Source organism: Lampetra fluviatilis, chromosome 31 (assembly GCF_964198595.1).
Source record: "Lampetra fluviatilis chromosome 31, kcLamFluv1.1, whole genome shotgun sequence".
NCBI lineage: Eukaryota > Metazoa > Chordata > Hyperoartia > Petromyzontiformes > Petromyzontidae > Lampetra > Lampetra fluviatilis.
This window is the reverse complement of record NC_136305.1, coordinates 3,782,889-3,802,943: the sequence shown is the minus strand read 5'-3', so window position 1 is coordinate 3,802,943 and position 20,055 is coordinate 3,782,889. Positions and strand designations below refer to the sequence as shown.

The 20,055-nt window shown below is 45.9% G+C and overlaps 1 protein-coding gene across 1 annotated transcript in view; it reads right to left on the bottom strand.

Annotated features, from left to right (window-relative positions):
• The window catches only part of LOC144943458 (double-stranded RNA-specific editase 1-like), a 109,436-nt gene that overhangs the window by 32,633 nt on the left and 56,748 nt on the right, over positions 1–20,055 (bottom strand). Inside the window, exons 4-5 of the mRNA XM_078870894.1 lie at positions 16,166–16,280; positions 8,766–8,934 (exon numbers count right to left, since the gene is read on the bottom strand). Coding sequence (XP_078727020.1) covers positions 8,766–8,934; positions 16,166–16,280 — 284 coding nt within the window. The remainder of the gene's footprint in view (positions 1–8,765; positions 8,935–16,165; positions 16,281–20,055) is intronic.

The following is a 20,055-nucleotide window of genomic DNA, read 5'->3' as shown; positions in this document are numbered from 1 at the left end:
AGCTATGAAAGTAGAAGAGGCTGTGATAGAAGGGAGATGTGTGGAGCATCAGCAAGGGCAGGTGACCAAGACAGTGAATTAGCAGTGATGAGACTGCATGAGAGGTCCTTGAAATAAATGCCAAATGTACACCAAGAGAAAGATCTAAAGCCAGATTGTGAGATATCGTAATAGCAGACCCTGGAGGTCAGGCGTCAACTGTGTCACAGACGAGGGATCTGGCAAAGGGAAGGAAGTAATGGTGAGGTGTGATAGTATGAACGGTTCTAGCCGTGATGACCTATTTAACTTGACCTCTGCACTGCTATTGAGAAAACAACCGAGAGAATGCAGTAACAGGGCTGTCAAGAGTGTCAATCAAAATAATTGTTAAGTCAATGCTGGGAGATGCCCCAAATTTGACATGTGGCTCAGCTGTCACTGGAAAGTTTCTGAAAGGAAAAACGCAATGCTTCTCTGCTCCTAGACGCCAACAGCAAAACAACTTGAATATAATTGCTGAAAGAAAAAAGCAGACGGAAAAAACGATTTTTTTTTAAGTTCCTGCCAAAAAAATTAAAGCGGATGACTCAATCATCCGTGCCTGACAGACGGCTGAATGAGATGCGGGCACATTGGCAGACTTAGATGGCACGTTCGCAAGCGATGGGAGGTCCACTGTGGGTGAACAGGCTTACACTCCCAAACTCATTGCAAATGACATGTCTGCACGGAGAGCCAAATTTGCACACAAACGGCGGTGCAATCGCAGGAACACGTTGCAAGCTTCCAGCGCTGTGATGCGTCCTCTGTGATGCTATCTCTCCGTGTTGCTCTATCGCTGCTACCGCTGCCTCATCGCAAACCTCTGCAATGACAAAGTCTTCTCCCTTCTCTTGTGTCGTTATTTATTTATGCCATCCTTCTTGTTTACCCATATACTAGCTTAAAGGTTTCCACCTTCGAGAAGTCTTACAATACTGGTTATTCCCAATGAATATAAAAAAACATACATCTCTCTTTGGAATCCCACTGGGATGCTGTATTAATTAGTGACGAGCTTATTATTTTTGATCTCGATAATAGTTGCTTACATTTGTGATACATATCTTGCTTCATGTGCGGTGCACGTTGCTTAGCAGACTCTACGAAGAGCCCGGCGATACGAACTTCATTCTCAGTGGCGAGGGACATCTGGACCGGTGCTGCACCGCCCACCTTATTTAGAACCAGCACTGACCAGCATGGTGAAGTATGGTCGAAACAACCCCCGCGGCTAAATGGCGTGAAGAGGCTTTCATTCGGCAGGACACTGACAAAAGGACGGTAAATTATTATCATTATTCTTACGCGTCAAGACCTACGCACATATTAAGATGCTACGCAAGTCCTGAGAGTGAACGTAATTGTGTGGCAGGCCCTCCGTGAGCGCTCCATGAAGACAGCGCCCGTAGCAGAGTAACGCGCACTTGCGATGAAAATAATTCCACCTTCTCAGCCCCCATCGATCACCGCCTCTTGTGATTCGACGTGGCACGCCCTGCGCCTCCGCACGTGCCACGAAGGCCGACACTGAAACTTGCGACAAATCGCTGGCGTGGAGAGAAAACCTCACTGCGAGGTTTATCGATGACGCAATAAAATTCGGCCGCCGGCTTCCATCCGAGGCTGCCAAAAAATGGGGGCGCGAGTCGGTGAGGCTTGCCCAGCTGAAAGCAAGACTCAAATGTTGTGGCCAGTTGAGCTGAACGGGTTGACAACATTAAATAAGCAAAATATAGCCTTTGGGCTCCCGTGGAGAATGAAGGAACTCAACAGACATGATGCCTAATTATGCATCTAATCTCCTGTGCAATCATCTACTCCCCCCCGCCCCCGCCCCTGTTCACTTATTTTTTAATTGCTACTTACGCCGAATACATTTTTGTGGAGGTACATTACGGTGGAAAAATTAGAAATTTATGAAAATCGTCCTCAAGTTTCCGTTGTGTGCGGTTGGGCGAAAGGACGTGAAAATATTTGATTATGCACAAACCCCCGTGCCAATAAATCTGCAGCTATCCATTTGGCAGTAATGCAACCCATAAATTTAGGCCCATTAAGTCACGATCATTTCTTTTCTCAACTCGAACGAAATTCTGCTGCTTCGTCCAATAACAGCGATGCATAAATTACGTGACAATTTCAATACCATTTGTTTTTAGCTTGCTTGTGCCTTCCTAATGTCCTTGAATTAAAATGGCCAATATATATTTTTTTTACTCCAATACATTTTCATTCAAAGATGATTTACTGCAGGGTATATTTTTAGTTCGGAAAGCAATGCTTATGTAAAACTACTGCATGCACCACAGGCAAGGCAGTATCTGTCTGAAGCAACCTTTACTGATTGACAATGTAACTAATTTTCAAGTCTGACAGTTTTAAAAATGGCCAACCAATTAATTTTTCACACTCACCTGACTCACAGCGTCATTGTCTCATTTGAAGATTTTATTTTACACTAGCGGGAAGTAACCGGTGTTGCCCAGGGGAAAAATATTTTTCAAAACTTCTCTTAAAAACATAACATATACATACACAAATACCAAGCTATTGTGAAAGCCCGGCGGACTGATTGTCTGTACATTTGTCCGTCAACAAAATTATAAGAGGCTTGTAGAAGTCCAAAAAGTTATAGAAAGTGTGGGGTAAATAGTTGATCTGAAAGGTTTCCAAAAATTGTCGACCCCCGCGTAGGCCTACATACAATAAAGTACTATCTAGTGACTTTATAGTAGTATCTGACTCTACAATAGTATCTGACTCTACAGTAGTATCTATTGACTCTATAGTATTGTCGAATGACTATAGTAGTATCTGCTAACTCTGTAGTTGTATCTACTGACTGTACAGTAGTATCTACTGAGCCCAGTAGTAGCTACTGACTGTAGTAGTATCTACCGACTCTATAGTAATAACTCTATAGTAGTAACTACTAACTCCATAGTAGTATCCGCTGACTATAGTAGTTATTAACTCTATAGCAGTATCTACTGACTCTATAGTCATTACTACCGACTCTGCAGCAGTATATACTGACTGTAGTAGAATCTACCGACTGTCGTATTATCTACTGACGACAGTAGTATCTATACTCTTTGGTTCTTTCGGTAAAGTCACGTAGGTAGAAATAAGATGAAACAAATCACGACGTTTCGATCGCAACACAAGCGATCCTCATCAGGTGGAACACCCACGGCAATAAAATGCTGAGGTAGGTGGGAGAGCTGCCATGGCAAGAGGTTATATAGGTAAGAGGGGGGGGAGGAGCAAGGGGAGAGAGAGAGAGGGGGGGGGGGTAGTGGGCGGGGCTAGAAGTGGGAAACTGAGTGTGGACACGGGGGAAAGGGAACAGAAAAAAGTGCGAGTAGACCGGAGGAGCAAGGGGGGAGAGACTGTAGTAGTATCGACTGACTCAATAGTAGTATCTGCCGACTCTATACATATTGTAATAAAGCTCGTTGAGGCGACTTCTGGAATCCGTCTTTTATTCAACTTGTATACAGCTTTTCCTTCACGCTGCTGACAGGCAGCGTGAGAGGGACAGATAGAGAGACACACTGCCACGTGGCAACCCAGAGCCCCGCTCCCGCGTGGCCCCCTTCCTCTGTTCGTTCCCGTTCTGACCACGTGTCGTTCGTCTCCACCCCTATTTAATACCCGGGTCACGTGGTACGTTTCCCCCAATCCTGGTTAGCCTCCATGGAATATTCCAGGCCCCCTCTTAAGCTGCCGGGACCACGCCCCTGACTCATCTCCCCATTGGTTGTGGCCAAAGCCAGCAGAACCAATCCCCTACTTACAGCTGTCACCTTTCCATTACGTCAGGGCCACGCCCCTAGGCTTCCCCCCATTGGCTATAAACCAGGACCGGCAGAGCCAATCATCATGACGAGTTGTGATACGTCATTGAGCCGGATATATCCTCACATTACAATATCAAAAAACTCTATAGTAGAAATACTGACGCTACAGTAGTATCTAATGACTATAGTAGTATCTACGGAATCTATAGTCGTATCTACTGACCTAGTGGTATCTACTGATTGTAGTGGTATATACTGACTGCAGTAGTATCTACTGACTGTAGCAGTATTTACTGACCGCAGTAGTATCTACTGACTCTATAGTAGTAACTAATAACTCTACAGTAGTAAATATTGACTCTAAAGTAGTATCAACTAACCATAGTAGTAAATATTAACTTTATAATGTCTGCTGACTATAGCAGTATCTGCTGATTATAGCAGTATCTACCGACTATAGTAGTATCTACCGACTTTAGTAGTAACGACTGACTAAAGCAGTATCGACTGAATCTATAGTAGTATCTATTAACTCTATAGTAGTATCTACCGACGATAGTCATAACTACTAATGCTACAGTAGTATCTGCGGACTCTATAGCAGTATCAGTTTACTCTATAGCAGTTTCTGCTTACTCAAGAGAGTGCCGTGGTGAGGCCTAGTCCCGTGCAGAGCCCCCGGTCTCCCCTAGATTGCCCAGTTGGCCAAGGTGGCACCTTGGCAGGCTGGGGCTGGGCTGCTACACCCCCCACCCACCTTCCGCTCTACAATAGCAGTAACTACAAATAACTACAAACTCTACAGTAGTATCTACCTACTCTACAGTGGTATCTACCTACTCTATAGTCATATATAGCGACTCTATAATACTAACTTAACAGAGTGCCGTGGTGAGGCCTAGTCCCGTGCAGAGCCCCCGGCCTTGCCAAGCTTGCCCAGCCGGCAGAGCTAGTACCTTGGCCACCATCCCCCCGCACTACAGTAGTAGTATCTACGGACTATAGTAGTAGTATCTCCCGACTCTATAGTAGTAACTGCGGGTGGGGGGGGGAGAAGAGGACAAGACACATTTGGATTTTGAACGTGAATGAGAATTTCCCCCCCACCCCCCACCTAGTCAGAGTTCTCGCGCATGCGCATATGCGTACTTTGGCACCACCCTCTGCTTATAAAAGGAACTGCTTATAATAGTAATAAATTGTTAATTTAACTACTTTACATTTGACTGATGGGAAAAACAAATATCGATTTGTCGGTCGGGGGCTTTTTGTGTCATACATGTGTAGTTTGTTGAAATGTAAACTCAGCAGTTTGTGAGTTAAATGGGTCACAAGATGTGTCCACACACACACACAGACAGACAAAAAATGTCATTTATAGGTAAGATATTGCATGTTGAACTTTTTTCAGTGTATGTAGAATACCGTGCTAATAGGAGGTGTGGGGGAAGGACACCTAAACACAAAAAGTTAATCTAAATAAATGAGTATTCAATCTAAATTATTTAAAGTCAATAGCTCCAGTGGCTTCCTAATATCGGAAGAGTGTTCCACACGACCGCACGAGGGCATCTGAAAGCACGCGATGTAGTGACTGTCTTTGTAAAGTACATAATGAAAGCACCTCGGCATACTTACCACCCAACCCCTTACCATCACAACCACTCACCCGCCTCCCATCAATACACAACCCACACCTCTCTCAACTTCTCCCCAGCATGACACTCCACTCAACACCCACCTCACCCTCCACATCACCCATAAAAAACATATTCATAAAAAAAAAAAAATTTTAGACAGCAATTTGCACTGAAATATGTTTCAAAACAATCCTAACAAGTAAAGAGATAGATGGTTTGATTCTAATCGGGGACATATTGAATGCACGACACTCGTAAAATGTAAACTAGGTCGTAGCCTGCACACCATTTCTAAACCCTAAAACAAGTGGCAGTAGCATTGCCAAACGTATAAAACACACAGCATTGTGACATAAACATAATGACATACATTTTTGTCAAGTTCCAGCTCTGAGAATTAAGAAAGAAAGAAATAATCATTCCGGTTTGACTGGCACACGACGGACTCCTTGACAAGCAGGATGCGCTCCTTGTGAAGTTAACCCATTCTTTCCCGTTCCGAGACACCTGCAAGTTGCAGGGTGGGTGTCCAGTTCATCTCTGAATCTAGAGAGGCGTAGAGCCGTTGTTTTACATGTAGGAACAACAGGTTCCACACTGCCCACCAGGGATTATTTGTCTGTCGTACATATGGGAAGGGGAGGGTGGGGGGTGGGAGGGGTGGGGCTGGGTGGAGAGGGGAGGGTGGGGAGGGGCTGGGTGGGGAGGGAGGGGCTGGGTGGGGAGGGGAGGGTGGGGAGGGGCTGGGTGGGGATGGTGGGGCGGAGAGGGTGGGGAGGGTGGGGCTGGGTGTGGGGTGGGAGGGGTGGGGCTGGGTGTGGGGTGGGAGGGGTGGGGCTGGGTGGGGAGGGGCTGGCTGAGTGGGGGGTGGGAGGGGTGGGGCTGGGTGGGGAGGGGCTGGGTGGGAAGGGGCGGGTCACCCCGTGGTGCCCTTATAAAACTCAACGTTTAACCAACACACTACACTATACACGACACGATACACTACACTTATACAGGTAGGAACAACAGGTTCCACACTGCCCACCAGGAATTATTTGTCTGTCTATCGTGCACGAATGCACTGTCCAACCAAGTTCCTACCTGCCCACTCCGAAGGAACGTGTTTAAAGACATTGCACTCACCACAGAGAATAGTAGCGTCGCGACCGCACTCTACCATAGCTGGCGCCCACACGTCCTCCCGCGTGGCCTTGTGGGAGCCTCGGTACCGATAGTTATTTTACTTTAGTATTCTTTGGTTATTTCGGTGAAGTCACGTAGGTATAAAAAATAAAATAAATTTAATCACGACGTTTCGGGCGCAACACAAGCGTCCGTCATCATTATTTTACTGTAGTATTTCTTTAGTTTTTTTTATTCTGATAATGTGCAGGTACATCATCGGAATGGCAAAAGGTTAAAAGGACATGTGGAGGGACCTCAGAAGTAGCTCTCGATAGTAAAGGAGGCAATCCTCTGTCAGAGTTCCAAATGGACATATCTGCATCTTGGGACATGATGCCATTATACGCACAATTGGTAAATAATTGTGTGAGTTTGTGAGACCAGGAAGATGAGCATTAAAACATGAATAAACTAATCAAGCGGCAATCCCTGAAAAGATCTGTACGGCATGCAAGATAAAATGGTCAAACGTCACAAGCCAGAGGGATATGATGTATTATGCACTTTGCAAATATCATGTGCAAATGCAGACTTTAAAAACAGCTCATGTCGGATTATCTGCAGTTGTCTGCCTTCTGCTGAGAAACCACATGCAAACCTTGCAAAAATATCTTGTTAATGCGCTGAGCCGCAGCAAACTCAGAGGGGTCTGCAAATAATTGTCTGACGTGTATACTCGATTTGAATGTCATTGATGTAACCAGGTAAGGCCCACTGAGATTTGCACAGGATAAAATGTGGAGCTTTTATAGTAGATATTAGATATGATTATGCATGCATATGACCATATCACCCAGAATGCACTCAGTCCCATTAGACCTTGGAAGCTAAGCAGTGTTGAACCTGGATAGTGCTTTGATGGGTGACCAGCATGCATAAAACTGGCGTCGCAGGTGTTGTACAGCAAAACCCACAGTTCTGTACTAACCTCACTGACACAATCACGCACTGACCAGCGTGGTGAAGTATGGTCAAAGAACCCTCACTGCCTGCAATGAATGGGGAGGCTTCTCATCGAGCAATGGAATGACAAATAGGCTGCACGTGCACAATGTATGTCACGTAACCTGTGACACTCACACACAACCACCTACTTACAATATCGTGACCAGTGGACCCACACCAACTATGAGTGGCCTCCACATGCACAACACTCGAGCAAGTGAAGGTCGTCATAGGGCAACAGCGCTGTCTAGACGGTGACACTGACACCCACACTCCATTTGCAGGAGCCCATTAATGTGTGAGAGTAATTATTTGATGAGACCTGGATAGTAGTGAAACTCGGGAAAAGAGCTCGGTTTTTTAATTTGCGAGCGTGGCGGGTGAAACCAGAAAAACAAAATATTAACAAATCATCCAATCCTGAAGTTGGATGGGGGAGGAGGGGGTGACTCGTTACATGCCGCCTTCTGCACAATATCAGTGGGAAGACTTTGATCATTTCCTGCATAAATAACTCAAACGGCACAAATGAAACTGCTGACTCTGTGTTGTATGGATCAGTGATGAACGCAACTCTCAACGAGGCTACAACGTTTTAATAAGTTGCTGCCATGCTGCGCAACCTGAAGAAGCGCTGATTTATCCTTCCAGGGAGAAGTGCTCACCACCGTAGGAAGGTGGAATTTACACATTTGGCTTAGGCTAACCAATGGAGATAAGGCATCACACATTTTGGACCCAGGGGTATTCTGACTGTTCTCTTCCAGAGATTCAACCTCCTTTTGCCTATATTCCTCACCACGAACATACCATTCTACATGATCACTTTCATTATTAATCTTCTTTACCTAGGAAAGCCTGAGGCTCAGGACTCTCTTTCAGGAGGGTCCTGCCAAGTTTTCGAAGCAGGTGGGCAACGATTGCCGAGTGTATTCCAACCGAGTAATCTAACACACACTTTGACACTACCAACAAACCCACACACATGCCAACAGCTATTAACACACCCTTCGGCATGTTCTCAACCCACCAGTCCACAAACTCGTACCTCGAACTAAACTCTTCCACACGCGCTCTTAACCAGCGAGAGCAGCCTAACACACACATGCGCCCGGCCCCTTCACCACAACCAGCCCACCCGTCACGCACGCCCACAGCACAGCAACCCCCGCCTCGCTCGCCTCACCCGGCGAGCATCTCGAGCTGCGAGTAGAGGAAGCGCAGAAGGCAGCGGCGCGACACGATCTCGGCGTGGCAGTCGTTGAGGGCCAGTCCGCGGTCGCTCATGTACTCGCCGTTGATGCACTTGGTGCCCGTCGAAACTGAGATCACTCGTGCGTCCTTCACATCCGGGCCTGCACACGCAAGCGGACGAGCGCGCGCGCACATACATGCAAGCAACATGCACGCGCACACACATGGGAGGATATGCACACATATAAGCACAGGCACGCATGCATACATACGCGTGCATACACGAACACGCACGCACGCGCACATACAGGAGAGGAAACAAACACATGGAAGCAAGCACACGCAGGAACGCACACGCATACATACAGGCATACACAAACAAACATGTGTGCATGTGTGTGTGCGCACACAGACAGATACAAGGGTATACAAACATATCCCCCTCGTGCGCATTGCGGGTGGGCAAAAGAGAAGGGAGAGGTGCAGACAAGAAACACACAGACACACACACAGACGTAGTCACTGAACGTCAAAGAGGAAAACGCACATTACACCACTGCAATGGAATTAGAGTCGACGAGGAGCGGTAGCGGCGTGACAAAATTAATTTTAAAGTGCCAAAGACGCTGTGTCTTCAAGCAGTTTTTATCAATCCGACAAACGCACCGCACTGTTCACTTAACACGGCCTTCACACGGGGAACTGCTTCTAAAAGGTAATTACGATCCACCGGCATGACACCCTTGATTTTCCACCCTTTCTTTAAAGATTCAATGGAGACCAGATGCCATTAATTAACCAGCGACCTGCTCTTTTTGAAAACCAAATGTTTTGATGTTTGGGGGGGGAAAAAAAGTCCAAATAAACTCATGAACACTCACATATATGCCACACAGCGAGCGCATCGTGCCCAAATGAATTCCTGTAGAACAAGACGTCAACTCGACGTCTGCTCAATTTCACATTGCACTATCTTGCAATTTTTGCAAAGCTGCGGGGAAAGCACCATAAGCAAAAGAAAACATGTTTGAATATTGATATGGCTCCGGCATGGAACATAAGCGTATGTAATGTAAAACACGCTATATCATTGCATGGGAGGCTAAGGAAAGCAATGTCAACATTCAGAATGAAAGTGTTGAAATATGTAATGAGGAAGTAGGGGCTGGATGCAATGGGTGGGACGTGTGCAGGATCAAGAGGACAGGGTGGAAGACAGGGTGACGCTCATGTAGACAATCCAGGTTGTGTGTCTGCTGTACGACGGCTAATGGATCTGGCAGAAGGAAGGAAGCGATGGTGAGCCGTTGGTTGTATTTTCAACAGCACCGCCCACAACGACCCCCTTGAATTCAAGTCTGGCATTTCCGTTGAACCACAGCGAGCAAAGCAGCGATACATAACGCACTCAATAAGCCCCGGTCTCGCCAGGGTGCCATCTATCACCATCAATCAATGACGAGCAGCGATGGCTTTTAATCATTGATGAATGCGCAGGCGGTACGCCGGCATACCAAGGGGCGAGCTTCATTTCACATTCAGAGTGACGCGCCTTCCAGCTGGTGAGTAAGGGAAGCTCGAATCAATCCGTCTGCATCGCGGCGGTACTTACAGCATGATGTGCGCTGAGACAACTCCTTTCGTTGCTGGGGCACGAAGCTATGATGTTTTCTCCCCCACATGCAATTCGTCAATGTTTTCCTCACCACCCTGCCCTAAACCCCACTAACCCTTGCCCGCTCGTAGTCCATGGGGCCACCACCGAGCGCTCGTCTTGGAACGTGTTACAACGCGTCAACGGCGCGCCCAAGAGCAACCAACAGCAATATGTTACACGATTAAACGGCTTTGTTCGCTTTCCATCGGCTTCAGTGTCACACTCCGCGCTAGGCGGAATAATTATTTCACTGATGATGGGGATGGTATGTTTGCACGTGTTCACAAAACTTAAATGCAGAACTTTAGGTTGACCTTTAAAACATTGAGTCCACATTGAAATATGATGGGGGGGGGGGGGTTCTCAAATTTATATAGCTTTCAGCATAGCCTTTATGAGTATTTGTGTCAAATGTCAGCTTTCTAGCCTTTCTACGACATCAACAGATGTTATATCCATCACTCACGATGTCACGACGTGTTAGCTGTTGCTCTATCACGTGTGTGTTTATCGTATATATATATTTTATATTGCTGCTGGGCATCACAGCAAAGAGGATAGATATGCACTCCCTTAAAGATCACGTAAAGACAAGTGCCTGTAGGTGAGCAAAAATGAAGACTGGGGCCTGGTGGGGTGGATGTGGCCATGCACGCCTGTCTCCCCATTGCTAATGTTCACAGAACCACACCAGGTAGTGTATGTATGTTGAACTTCTTTCGCCCCGTACGTAGGCAACCATGTTAATCGGAGATTCGCGGATTCAGAGGTACGGGATCGGTAGTGTACTCGTAATAGTAGGTTTTTACCCTTTTAACTGGTACAAAACTGACACCTTTATTTAAAAGGGTAAAAACCTACTATTATATTTTGCCACTGGTAAAAGAGATCTCATAGTGTAAATAGTGTACTCGTGTTTGACAAAAATTTACACAGGTGAGGCCGAGGCCAACTCCTATTCCTGTTGAGCATCGTGATTTCAACCTGGATCACCAGCATTGCAGAAGTGCATTTATCACTATGGGATATCTTATCACACACTGTCAGGCATCTTTCCTCTTTTGGCTGCCACTCGGTTATTCGTCTCGACCACTGGCGAGTAAGACAAGCCCACCATGGTGGCGAGATTTTAAATACCTCGCCAGGTATACAGGAGGTTGTGGGTTCGATCCCAATTCTGACACCTATATATTTGGAGTTTGGATATTCTCCCTGTGGTCGCATGATTTTTCTCCGGGTCCTCCGATTTTTCCCTCCACATTTAGAATCAACATGCATTTCAAGTATTTGGCTGCTATAAATTTCCAAATGACAAGCCACTTCGTTGAGCTATCATTTGTGGCCACGGCGCTTCTGAAAGAGAGCTAAATAGCTCGGTGGGCCTTACCTGGTATAAATAAAAAGTTTAGTTTATAGTTTTCATAGTTTCACCCCTTCTTGCCCGGCCCCAGACCACTTCCTATTTTCAACATGACGTCTCTAACCTGCATGTTCTCTCCGATCCACGCATTTATCTTTCTCTCTCTCAGCATAATTCCTCACGCATACTTCTCCACGCTTCTTTGTACCCATTTAAAGCGTTGCGCCATTTTGTCAGTGCTCACACTTCAGATCCATATGTCACGGCAGTTAATATGCACCGACTGAAGTACAGTCATACGTGAAGTCTATTAACGCAGAGGTCGTGAATCTTCAAGATGAGCGCCGTGATCAAAACCCTCCATGGTAAGCCTGGCAGCCGATAACTCCGGAAAAAGTCTCGATAAAAGGTATGCCGAGGATCTGCCTAACACCAGCAAGTTTACCAGTACTGCATTCTAGCCAAATCTGTCAGGCGGTGTTCAGAAACCTATCGTTGGTCTTCGTGACGCGCCAAGCGGGCAAAATTTCTGTCCAGCTTCTGCAGCGTAAAGTCAACTTAAAACCTTGCGCGTCACCTGACAGAGTCACATTTTATATCCTACATGGCGTTGTTCAGCAACGGCACACATATATGTATGTGTGCAGAGCCTGCATCTATTTACAGTAGTTTTTGTGTGTATGAAAAGGCTTTTGCAACAAGGAAATAAAATAATGAAGACCGATTAATCTTTTGTCATGAGGCAAAAAATAAAGCTTGTTATGATTAGCGTCTGATATATTCCACCGGAATGAAAAATAATGACATTTAAGTCTAGCATTATATTCAATTCCCTTTGACTTTTAGTTTTCAAAGAAACTGTATAAATACACTCGCATTTACATCTATATCTCTATCACAATTACAAAGAATCCTGTAACGTATTAAATTTAGAATGCTAGACAAAATGCAGGCCGTTCATGGCCAAAGTCTCTGTCTTCGACAACCAAACAAGACACACAAGCGCAGCTCTTTGTTGAATGTTAAAAAGGAGGAGATAATATTTGTTCATGCGGAAAGATGAATCGAGTTGCTACGGATGCACAGTCATCCGATCCCCGACTTGCGTAACATCTGCAGCAACATTTTTGTTTTTCCACAATGCAAATCGCGTTCGAAATGCGCAACTATTATATTTTTGGACCTCATCCGTTGTTCATAAAACGGAAAAAAAGAGACCGTGAAATATATCCCTTGAAACTTATTTTAAAATATTAAATGGAGGACGTCGGTGCAGGCAGAACCACGTATTGTAAGTGACAGGTCCTGCTTAGTGCGATATTTCACTGTAATGAATGAGCTACATGCATCGCCAACACTATAAAAGACAAACAGGGCCAAATTACAGACTTGCTTTTTACGACCGCCACCTATCGTTTCACAGCTGCCGCAGTTGTCAATTCTTTACACCTGACCAAGAGGCCCTGCGTGCAAGAGTGGAACAGCAAGCGTCAATAATTCAATTTCCCCCTACATTTTACGGGGGGACGGCCGTAAGTGAAACCAGCCTTACCATGGCCGCTCTTTGATTGAGCGTCACTTGCCCCGCATTTACCTCCGCAAAAATGACGTCACCGGAGGGCAATGCGCATGGTGGTGGTGGTGGCGGCGGTGCTTGCAAAAGCCCGGCAGCCGCTGACTGCGCAAATAAGTCGAGCGGAGCGCACGTTCGTAAATAAATAATTATTCGGAGCCGAGCCCCAGGAGTAATGACCCTCTGATTACTCGCGACGTTAACGGTTCGGCGGGGCCAATCGGCACGTAACCCGTTCTTGCCGAGATTGCCGTTAGCCCGTCGACATTTAGAGTGTTCAGGGCGAGCAAGCGTTGGTGCTGCGAGGAGAGTATCTGTATTCTGTGCTCCTTTATAACATCGACAAAGAAATGTATCGTGTAGGTGTTTCGCAGTCACTCGTAATCCAAATGTGGTTACCGAGCGTTAGGCCTTGTTTTGAGCATTTCTACCCTCAAGCTTTTGCTACGCATTACTTCTGTCAAGTTTTCACCATGTGAGCAGTGGTGAAACACATAACTTGGGGCCGTAACTGGAAGACCACACCTGGAGATATGCAAGACTCGCATAATGCGCCCTTACCTTCTTAAGTAAAACATCGTCGACTATTTTACAAGTTTGATCATTTGTGGTTGAGAAAAAGGCCAACGGCACTCGTAAGCATGTCAACTGAAACGTTTCTTGTTCATTTGGGTAGAAAAGAAACAAAATGTGAGAATTAACAGATTACAATTGTGCGATCATTGCCGTAAGTGGCATAGAAGGTAGTCTGGGGTTAAACATTCATATTTCGGTACGCCATTTTTCCTTACTACAATAAACCACCACGTCGATTTTCAGCCTCGAGTGATAATGTTTCATTATTATACGCTATAAATATATTTGCGACCATTTTATTTCAATATTTGATTGTCTTCATATGTTGTCACTTGCACATTCCTGCTCTCCTTGCTTTTTTGAACCCAATCATTTCCTGCAAAATGAGATTCTATTTAAAGTGGGATGTTGTCGTGCGGTGGTGGCTATGCACGTGGCACACTGTGGAGGCGAGGGTTGGTGGACTATTCGCACAACTCTCTTCCCGTGGGCATGAAGGTGCCATAGCGTGAGAATGTGGCAAGCCAAGTGCGAACTAATATCTGTCGTCCGTATAGGACAGTGTTCCCTCTGAAAAAATCTGATAGTCTAACAGTGAGGACGTTACTTTCCCTCTATTTAAGACCGAAAACAGTAAGATTTGTTCACAATTCTGCAAAATTGCCTGATAAAGTTGGTTGTAATCATCTAGTGAAACGTCGTACTCAAATTGTAAATGTTGTGGGTTTACTCTTCAACACAACATGTGTGCTGAAGTAATAACTAATTGGCACGTTTTGTTGACGTGACAAAATCTTACTATTTGGCTGTGTCGGATGGTGGCCTGTTAACGACACATTTATATTTACGCGATGTAACCCAAAAAAACTTTTTAATGCAAAAATATTGGTCGCGAAAGCCTACTAGGTGTTAAATGGATCTTAATATATAGAGGACTGCAGAGCTTGGGCAATTGTTATCGACGGCTCACTGCCTGGCCTCCTTCCAGCTGGTCCTCAGCGATTAAGACGCGTAATTTGCATGAACGACCCTATATAAAACAAAACATTCGGCTGTCTCTAAATGCATTAAAATTATTAAGCAAATTCATGATTCTTACTGTTGAACCCAGCAATGGCATGCAAGATGACACTACATTTAAAATGCGTTTTTATCCATCTCCATACATAGCAATTTACTTCTCCATATATATAAAAGGCAAAGTTGTGATTATGTGTGTCTGTTCAAAATGTTTAGCGTACTTCCCGACATGCAACAAACTTAAAATTTGCCATGTGGATACTTTCCAGACTGTACACCATGCAAAAGTAATTAAAATACACTTGTGTTTTTTTTGGCGGGGGGGAGCTGAATAATGCAGAGATTTTTTGCACGGCAAGTGAGCTGTGACGTCAAATCTGTCACGTGACCCGCGCATGTGGAAGCGTAACGCATTGTAGCCGCGCTACGAACCCGGCGACCCGAATTCGATTCCCGCTCACGGCCACCACCGGTGACGATTATCTGAACCGGCTCTGGGCCTCCCCTAGGTCGACTCAGCCTCAAATCAGTACATGGTGTGGTGGGTGAACATCGCCACTAGGGAGACAAAGGTGGCCGGGCGTGGTGAATCCAAGTCCCGGGTGAAGCCGGGTAGTAAAGCTAGTTATTCATAAGAGAGAAATTTTGAATAATTTACTGTCAATCGACTGCTGGATGAAGTCCCCTCCACATTGTGTCAGTCAGGGGCTTTTTTTTTACCACGTTTGATCACGATGGACAATGTACGTTGGTGCAGCAGGGATCCAAGAATGCTGTAGATATCACTCGCCACTGATTTTAGGCATGGCTAGGAATCAAACTCGGGTTGCTGGGTTCAAGCCGCATTTCTCAAACCTATGTGCCGCCAACCCACCACCAACCACCCCCCCTCCCGCTCACTGACTAAACACAACTGTGTTGTGGGATTGCGTTTGCAAGACTGCACTTGCACGTTATGTTCGTGCGCAAACTTTCCCGGCGCCTTTCTACTTCGGAGCCGTGCCCAAAAAGCCGAGACGCAATCCAAAAAGCAGACGGCGATAATTAAACTCAGCAGCTGCAGCGATGACAACGTAATAAGTGCCTTTTCATGAGTTAGAGGGAATACGGGAGAAGCTTTACTGGGTTTTTTTTTGCTGCCTTCTCACTCCACTTTTCTATTGCTCCAAAGCCCTCCCCCCCACCAAGCGAACACGCCCCGGCCACCTGCAGTCATGACGATGCCAGCCAGCACTTTCCGGCGAGCGTTGGGCGACGTGAAATTGTCGGTTAGCTCGCCAAACTTGTCCTGGATCAATCGAGCCACCGCATCTGCCAGTACCTGGAGGGAGGGAAAGAAAGAAAAAAGAGAGATGGCAATCAGCGCTGCTGCTGGCAGCACGACACCGCGAGATGATTGATGTACTGCACCGCACCGAAACCTGGAATATCAAGTGAATTGCCAGCCTGGCGCAGCCATTAAAAAAAGCGGTAAGAGCCGATGCCAACGATTTCTCGCAAATGCGGTGCAGCCAAAATGAACCGTCCTCAAACAATGGCAGCCAAAGTAAAAAAAAATCTAATTACCGAAATGTATTAATTAAATATTTAAGTGCGCAAAGTTTAAAGTTTTCAAATAGAGTCTTAAATTACTATTTTGTCAGATTGTCATCTTCTTAAATACGGTCACGTCAGGTTTAACGAGACCAAAATTACCCGTGAAATCAATTACCGTTCCACGTGTAAGTAAACGTGCACTGCACCGGCGACAATGGGATGAATGGAGGAGTGTGCACAACGCCACCATAACAGTCTGCAAGGGTACCGCCTTCAACCCGTGGTCGGTGTGCTTGACAATGGCCCAGTTTACATTTCTTCCGCGTGATAGTTTAATTTTTTATGGCGATTTATATGTCGTGTGCTGTTATATGTAATCTACAGTCCAATGTCAGTGCTGGTTGGTGAAAGGCAGGGGAGAGGAGTCAGGATCGGTTCAGATATCACTCGCCACACGAACAAAGACAGTCACTGCATTGCTTGCTTTCAGATGCGCTTCTGTGGCCGTCTGGAATGATTTTCCTTCGAATATTAGGATGCTACTTTTCTGACCATATCCATCCAGTGCTCACCTAGCTGCATTGGCATCCAGTTGACAAACAAATACATTATAAGGTCGCACTCATTAGACACAAAGTGGTTGCCACAAATGAACCCCAGTACCTTGCTGATCTCATCAAGGAGCATAAACCATCACGCAAACTCCGGTCATCCTCGCGGCAACTTTTGGCTAGCCATTGCACAAAGACAGTCACTGAATTGCGCGCTTTCAGATGCGCCTCTGCGGCCGTCTGGATCGATCTTGCTTCCGATATTAGGAAGCCAATAGAGCTATGCACTTTTAAATCTGGATTGCAAACTCATTTCTCAAGAACCGCTTTTGGTGTTTCGTTTGTTGTCCTTCCCTTTGATCCCCAACAAGCACGGTTGGCTTTGTACGGTGCGAAAGAAGTTCAACATACATACATACACTCATGTAAGCTGTAGCTGGAAATGGAACTCAAGTAGCCAGGTTCATAGTGCTGTACACTCACCACTGCGTCACTGCTCCACACACAGCTCTATTATATACCCTGTGCTATGAAGTGGATATAAAATACCTTTTCACATCATTACCATTTGTAAGAATAGGTTACTATCTATAGGCCACTATCTAATCAGACGGATGTGTTGAGTTTTTTTTTTAAACCAAGTCCAAAGTCTTACCTGCAAGCCGACAGTAAAACGCGCACGTTAACGGTTTTTTGGTAACCGTATTTACACAATTTTCCATTGTTAAAACAAGAACAAAACTCAACCAAATCCACCTGCTTAAATAAAGGTCAATCAGTCAACAGTTTGCACCCAATCACCGTGCTTCATTTGGCAATAAAGATGAAGGAGTTGCTACTATTGAGTCGGTTTTCATGGTCGCACCGTAAAGCTCTCCTGTGCTTAGGGGTTAAATCGCGTGCCGTTCGGCACGATGTCCGACGATTTAGCTCCACACTAAGCTCCCCAGAAGCATGAAGACGATGTGGGGAATATGGCTCCCAAACGACACTGCATGAATCTTCAAGCATGTGGAGCAACAAAGACGGCGAACAACAAGTGATACAACACATGGTACAAAGACAAAGATCCCCCATGTAGCCTTAACAGACTGTCAGGGCAAGTGCTGTTAGCGAGCACCTATGAAGGCCAGAACGGCACACGAGGGGGTGTGTGGCCAGCACCATGCCCGGCCGCCTTTGTCTCCCTAGTGGCGATGTTTTTACGCACCGCACCAGGTACTCACTTAAGGCCGACTCGACCAAGGGAAGGCCCAGGACCGGTTCAGATCATTGTCACTGATGTTGGCCGTGAGTGGGAATCAAACTTGGGGAGCCAGGTAGCTACACTACCCCTCCCCAACATGCTGTACAACACACAAACACATCGCAGACCTATAACGATGTAACGCACACACACACACACAAATCCCCATCAGCCTGGTCAGCCACCTCCTGCTGCAGCTGCGATTACAGTCACCACGGTACAACAAAGCTGAGTGGGTGTCAGAATCATAACCTGCCTAGCATTGTCAGACGAGCGGATTGCGCACATTTGAGCCAGAAATCGGCGCTTGCTGCTCAATTCTAGAGTCAAATGAATTAATTGGTGATGCTGTGCGCGTTGGCCGGTGGTGCACGAGCACAACAAAGAACTCGTTCCACAGCTGTTGCTTCGAAGAAGGGTCATTGCCGGAAAGATCGCCTGTATTTTATAAAATAAATTCCTTTTAAGGCAGTGTTATTGATGAATGGGCGCTATATAAATCTGAAATATAATAGAATGAGTACATTTTTTTGTGTTTTTTTATAATCACGCAATTTAAGAGGGGCCCCCGCTGCAGGAATTTACGATTGCGGTGCGATACCTACTATGGCAACGCAACGTGGACGGAAAAGATGAATGTCTCCCCATTCAGTGTTACGGGCAGTTGAGGCAAATTCTGTTAATGAAGCTCTATGGAGGCTGCCGTGGCACACAAGGGGATTGTGGGATCTGCACTCCACCTTGTCTCGTCTGAGTCAAGGTTCACCCCACAGCATTAAAATGTCTGGTTGAGTTGACTTAGGAGGAATGGTTCAGACAACATTTAGAAACGTGCATTGAGAATATTTTTGCCGATATACATTTTCACATGATAAGCCACTTCATTGAGCTATCATTTGCAGCCAGCTCCCTTCTGAAAAGAAGCAAACAGCTCATTTGGGCTTTACCTGGTTTAGTTTTATTTGTACCTTTCCTATACTTTGCACTCCTATTGTGGTTTTTTATTGCTTGTTGTTTGTAACGTTCTGAACTGCCCCGACTGGAAATCTGTGAAAAAAAGCTTGAAAGCTCATTGGATTCCTCCAGTATACGTAAATATTCCGATTCTGAATAATAACTGATATACAACACCAGGAATTGAACGCAGATGAACCACTGCAGGCACTACACAACAACAATGTGTATCTGTATTATCACCTAAAGGCGAAAGCATTAGAAATTGTTGTACACCAACAGTATGAATGATCTCCCGCTGAGAAAGTCCTCGCAACACCGATGTAGCCCGATATACACATTTACATAGTCACAAACACACACAAAGACAAAGATCCCCCCATTCAACCTACACAAAGCTGCTGGGGAAAGTGTTGTTCACGATCATTTACGGAGGCAGGCACATCATGCAAGGGGATTGGGTGGCCAGCATCGTGCTCAGCTGCCTTTATCTCTCGAGTTCTGATCGTTGACACACCACACCCAGTAGGCACGTAAGGTTGAGTTGATCTCGGGAAGGACCAGTTTAGATAATCACCTCTGTTTGCCGTGGCCAGGAATCGAACGCGTGTGCACAAAAGACAAAGATCACCCTGGAGAGCCTTAGCAGACTGTTGGGGCAAGTGCTGTTAGCGAGCACCTACGAAGGATGGCACGGCACACGAGGGGGTGGGTGGCCAACACCAGGCCAATTGCCGGTTCAGTTAATCGTCACTGCTGTTGGTGGCCGTGAGCAGGAATCAAACTTGGGTCGCTGGGTTCATAGCGCA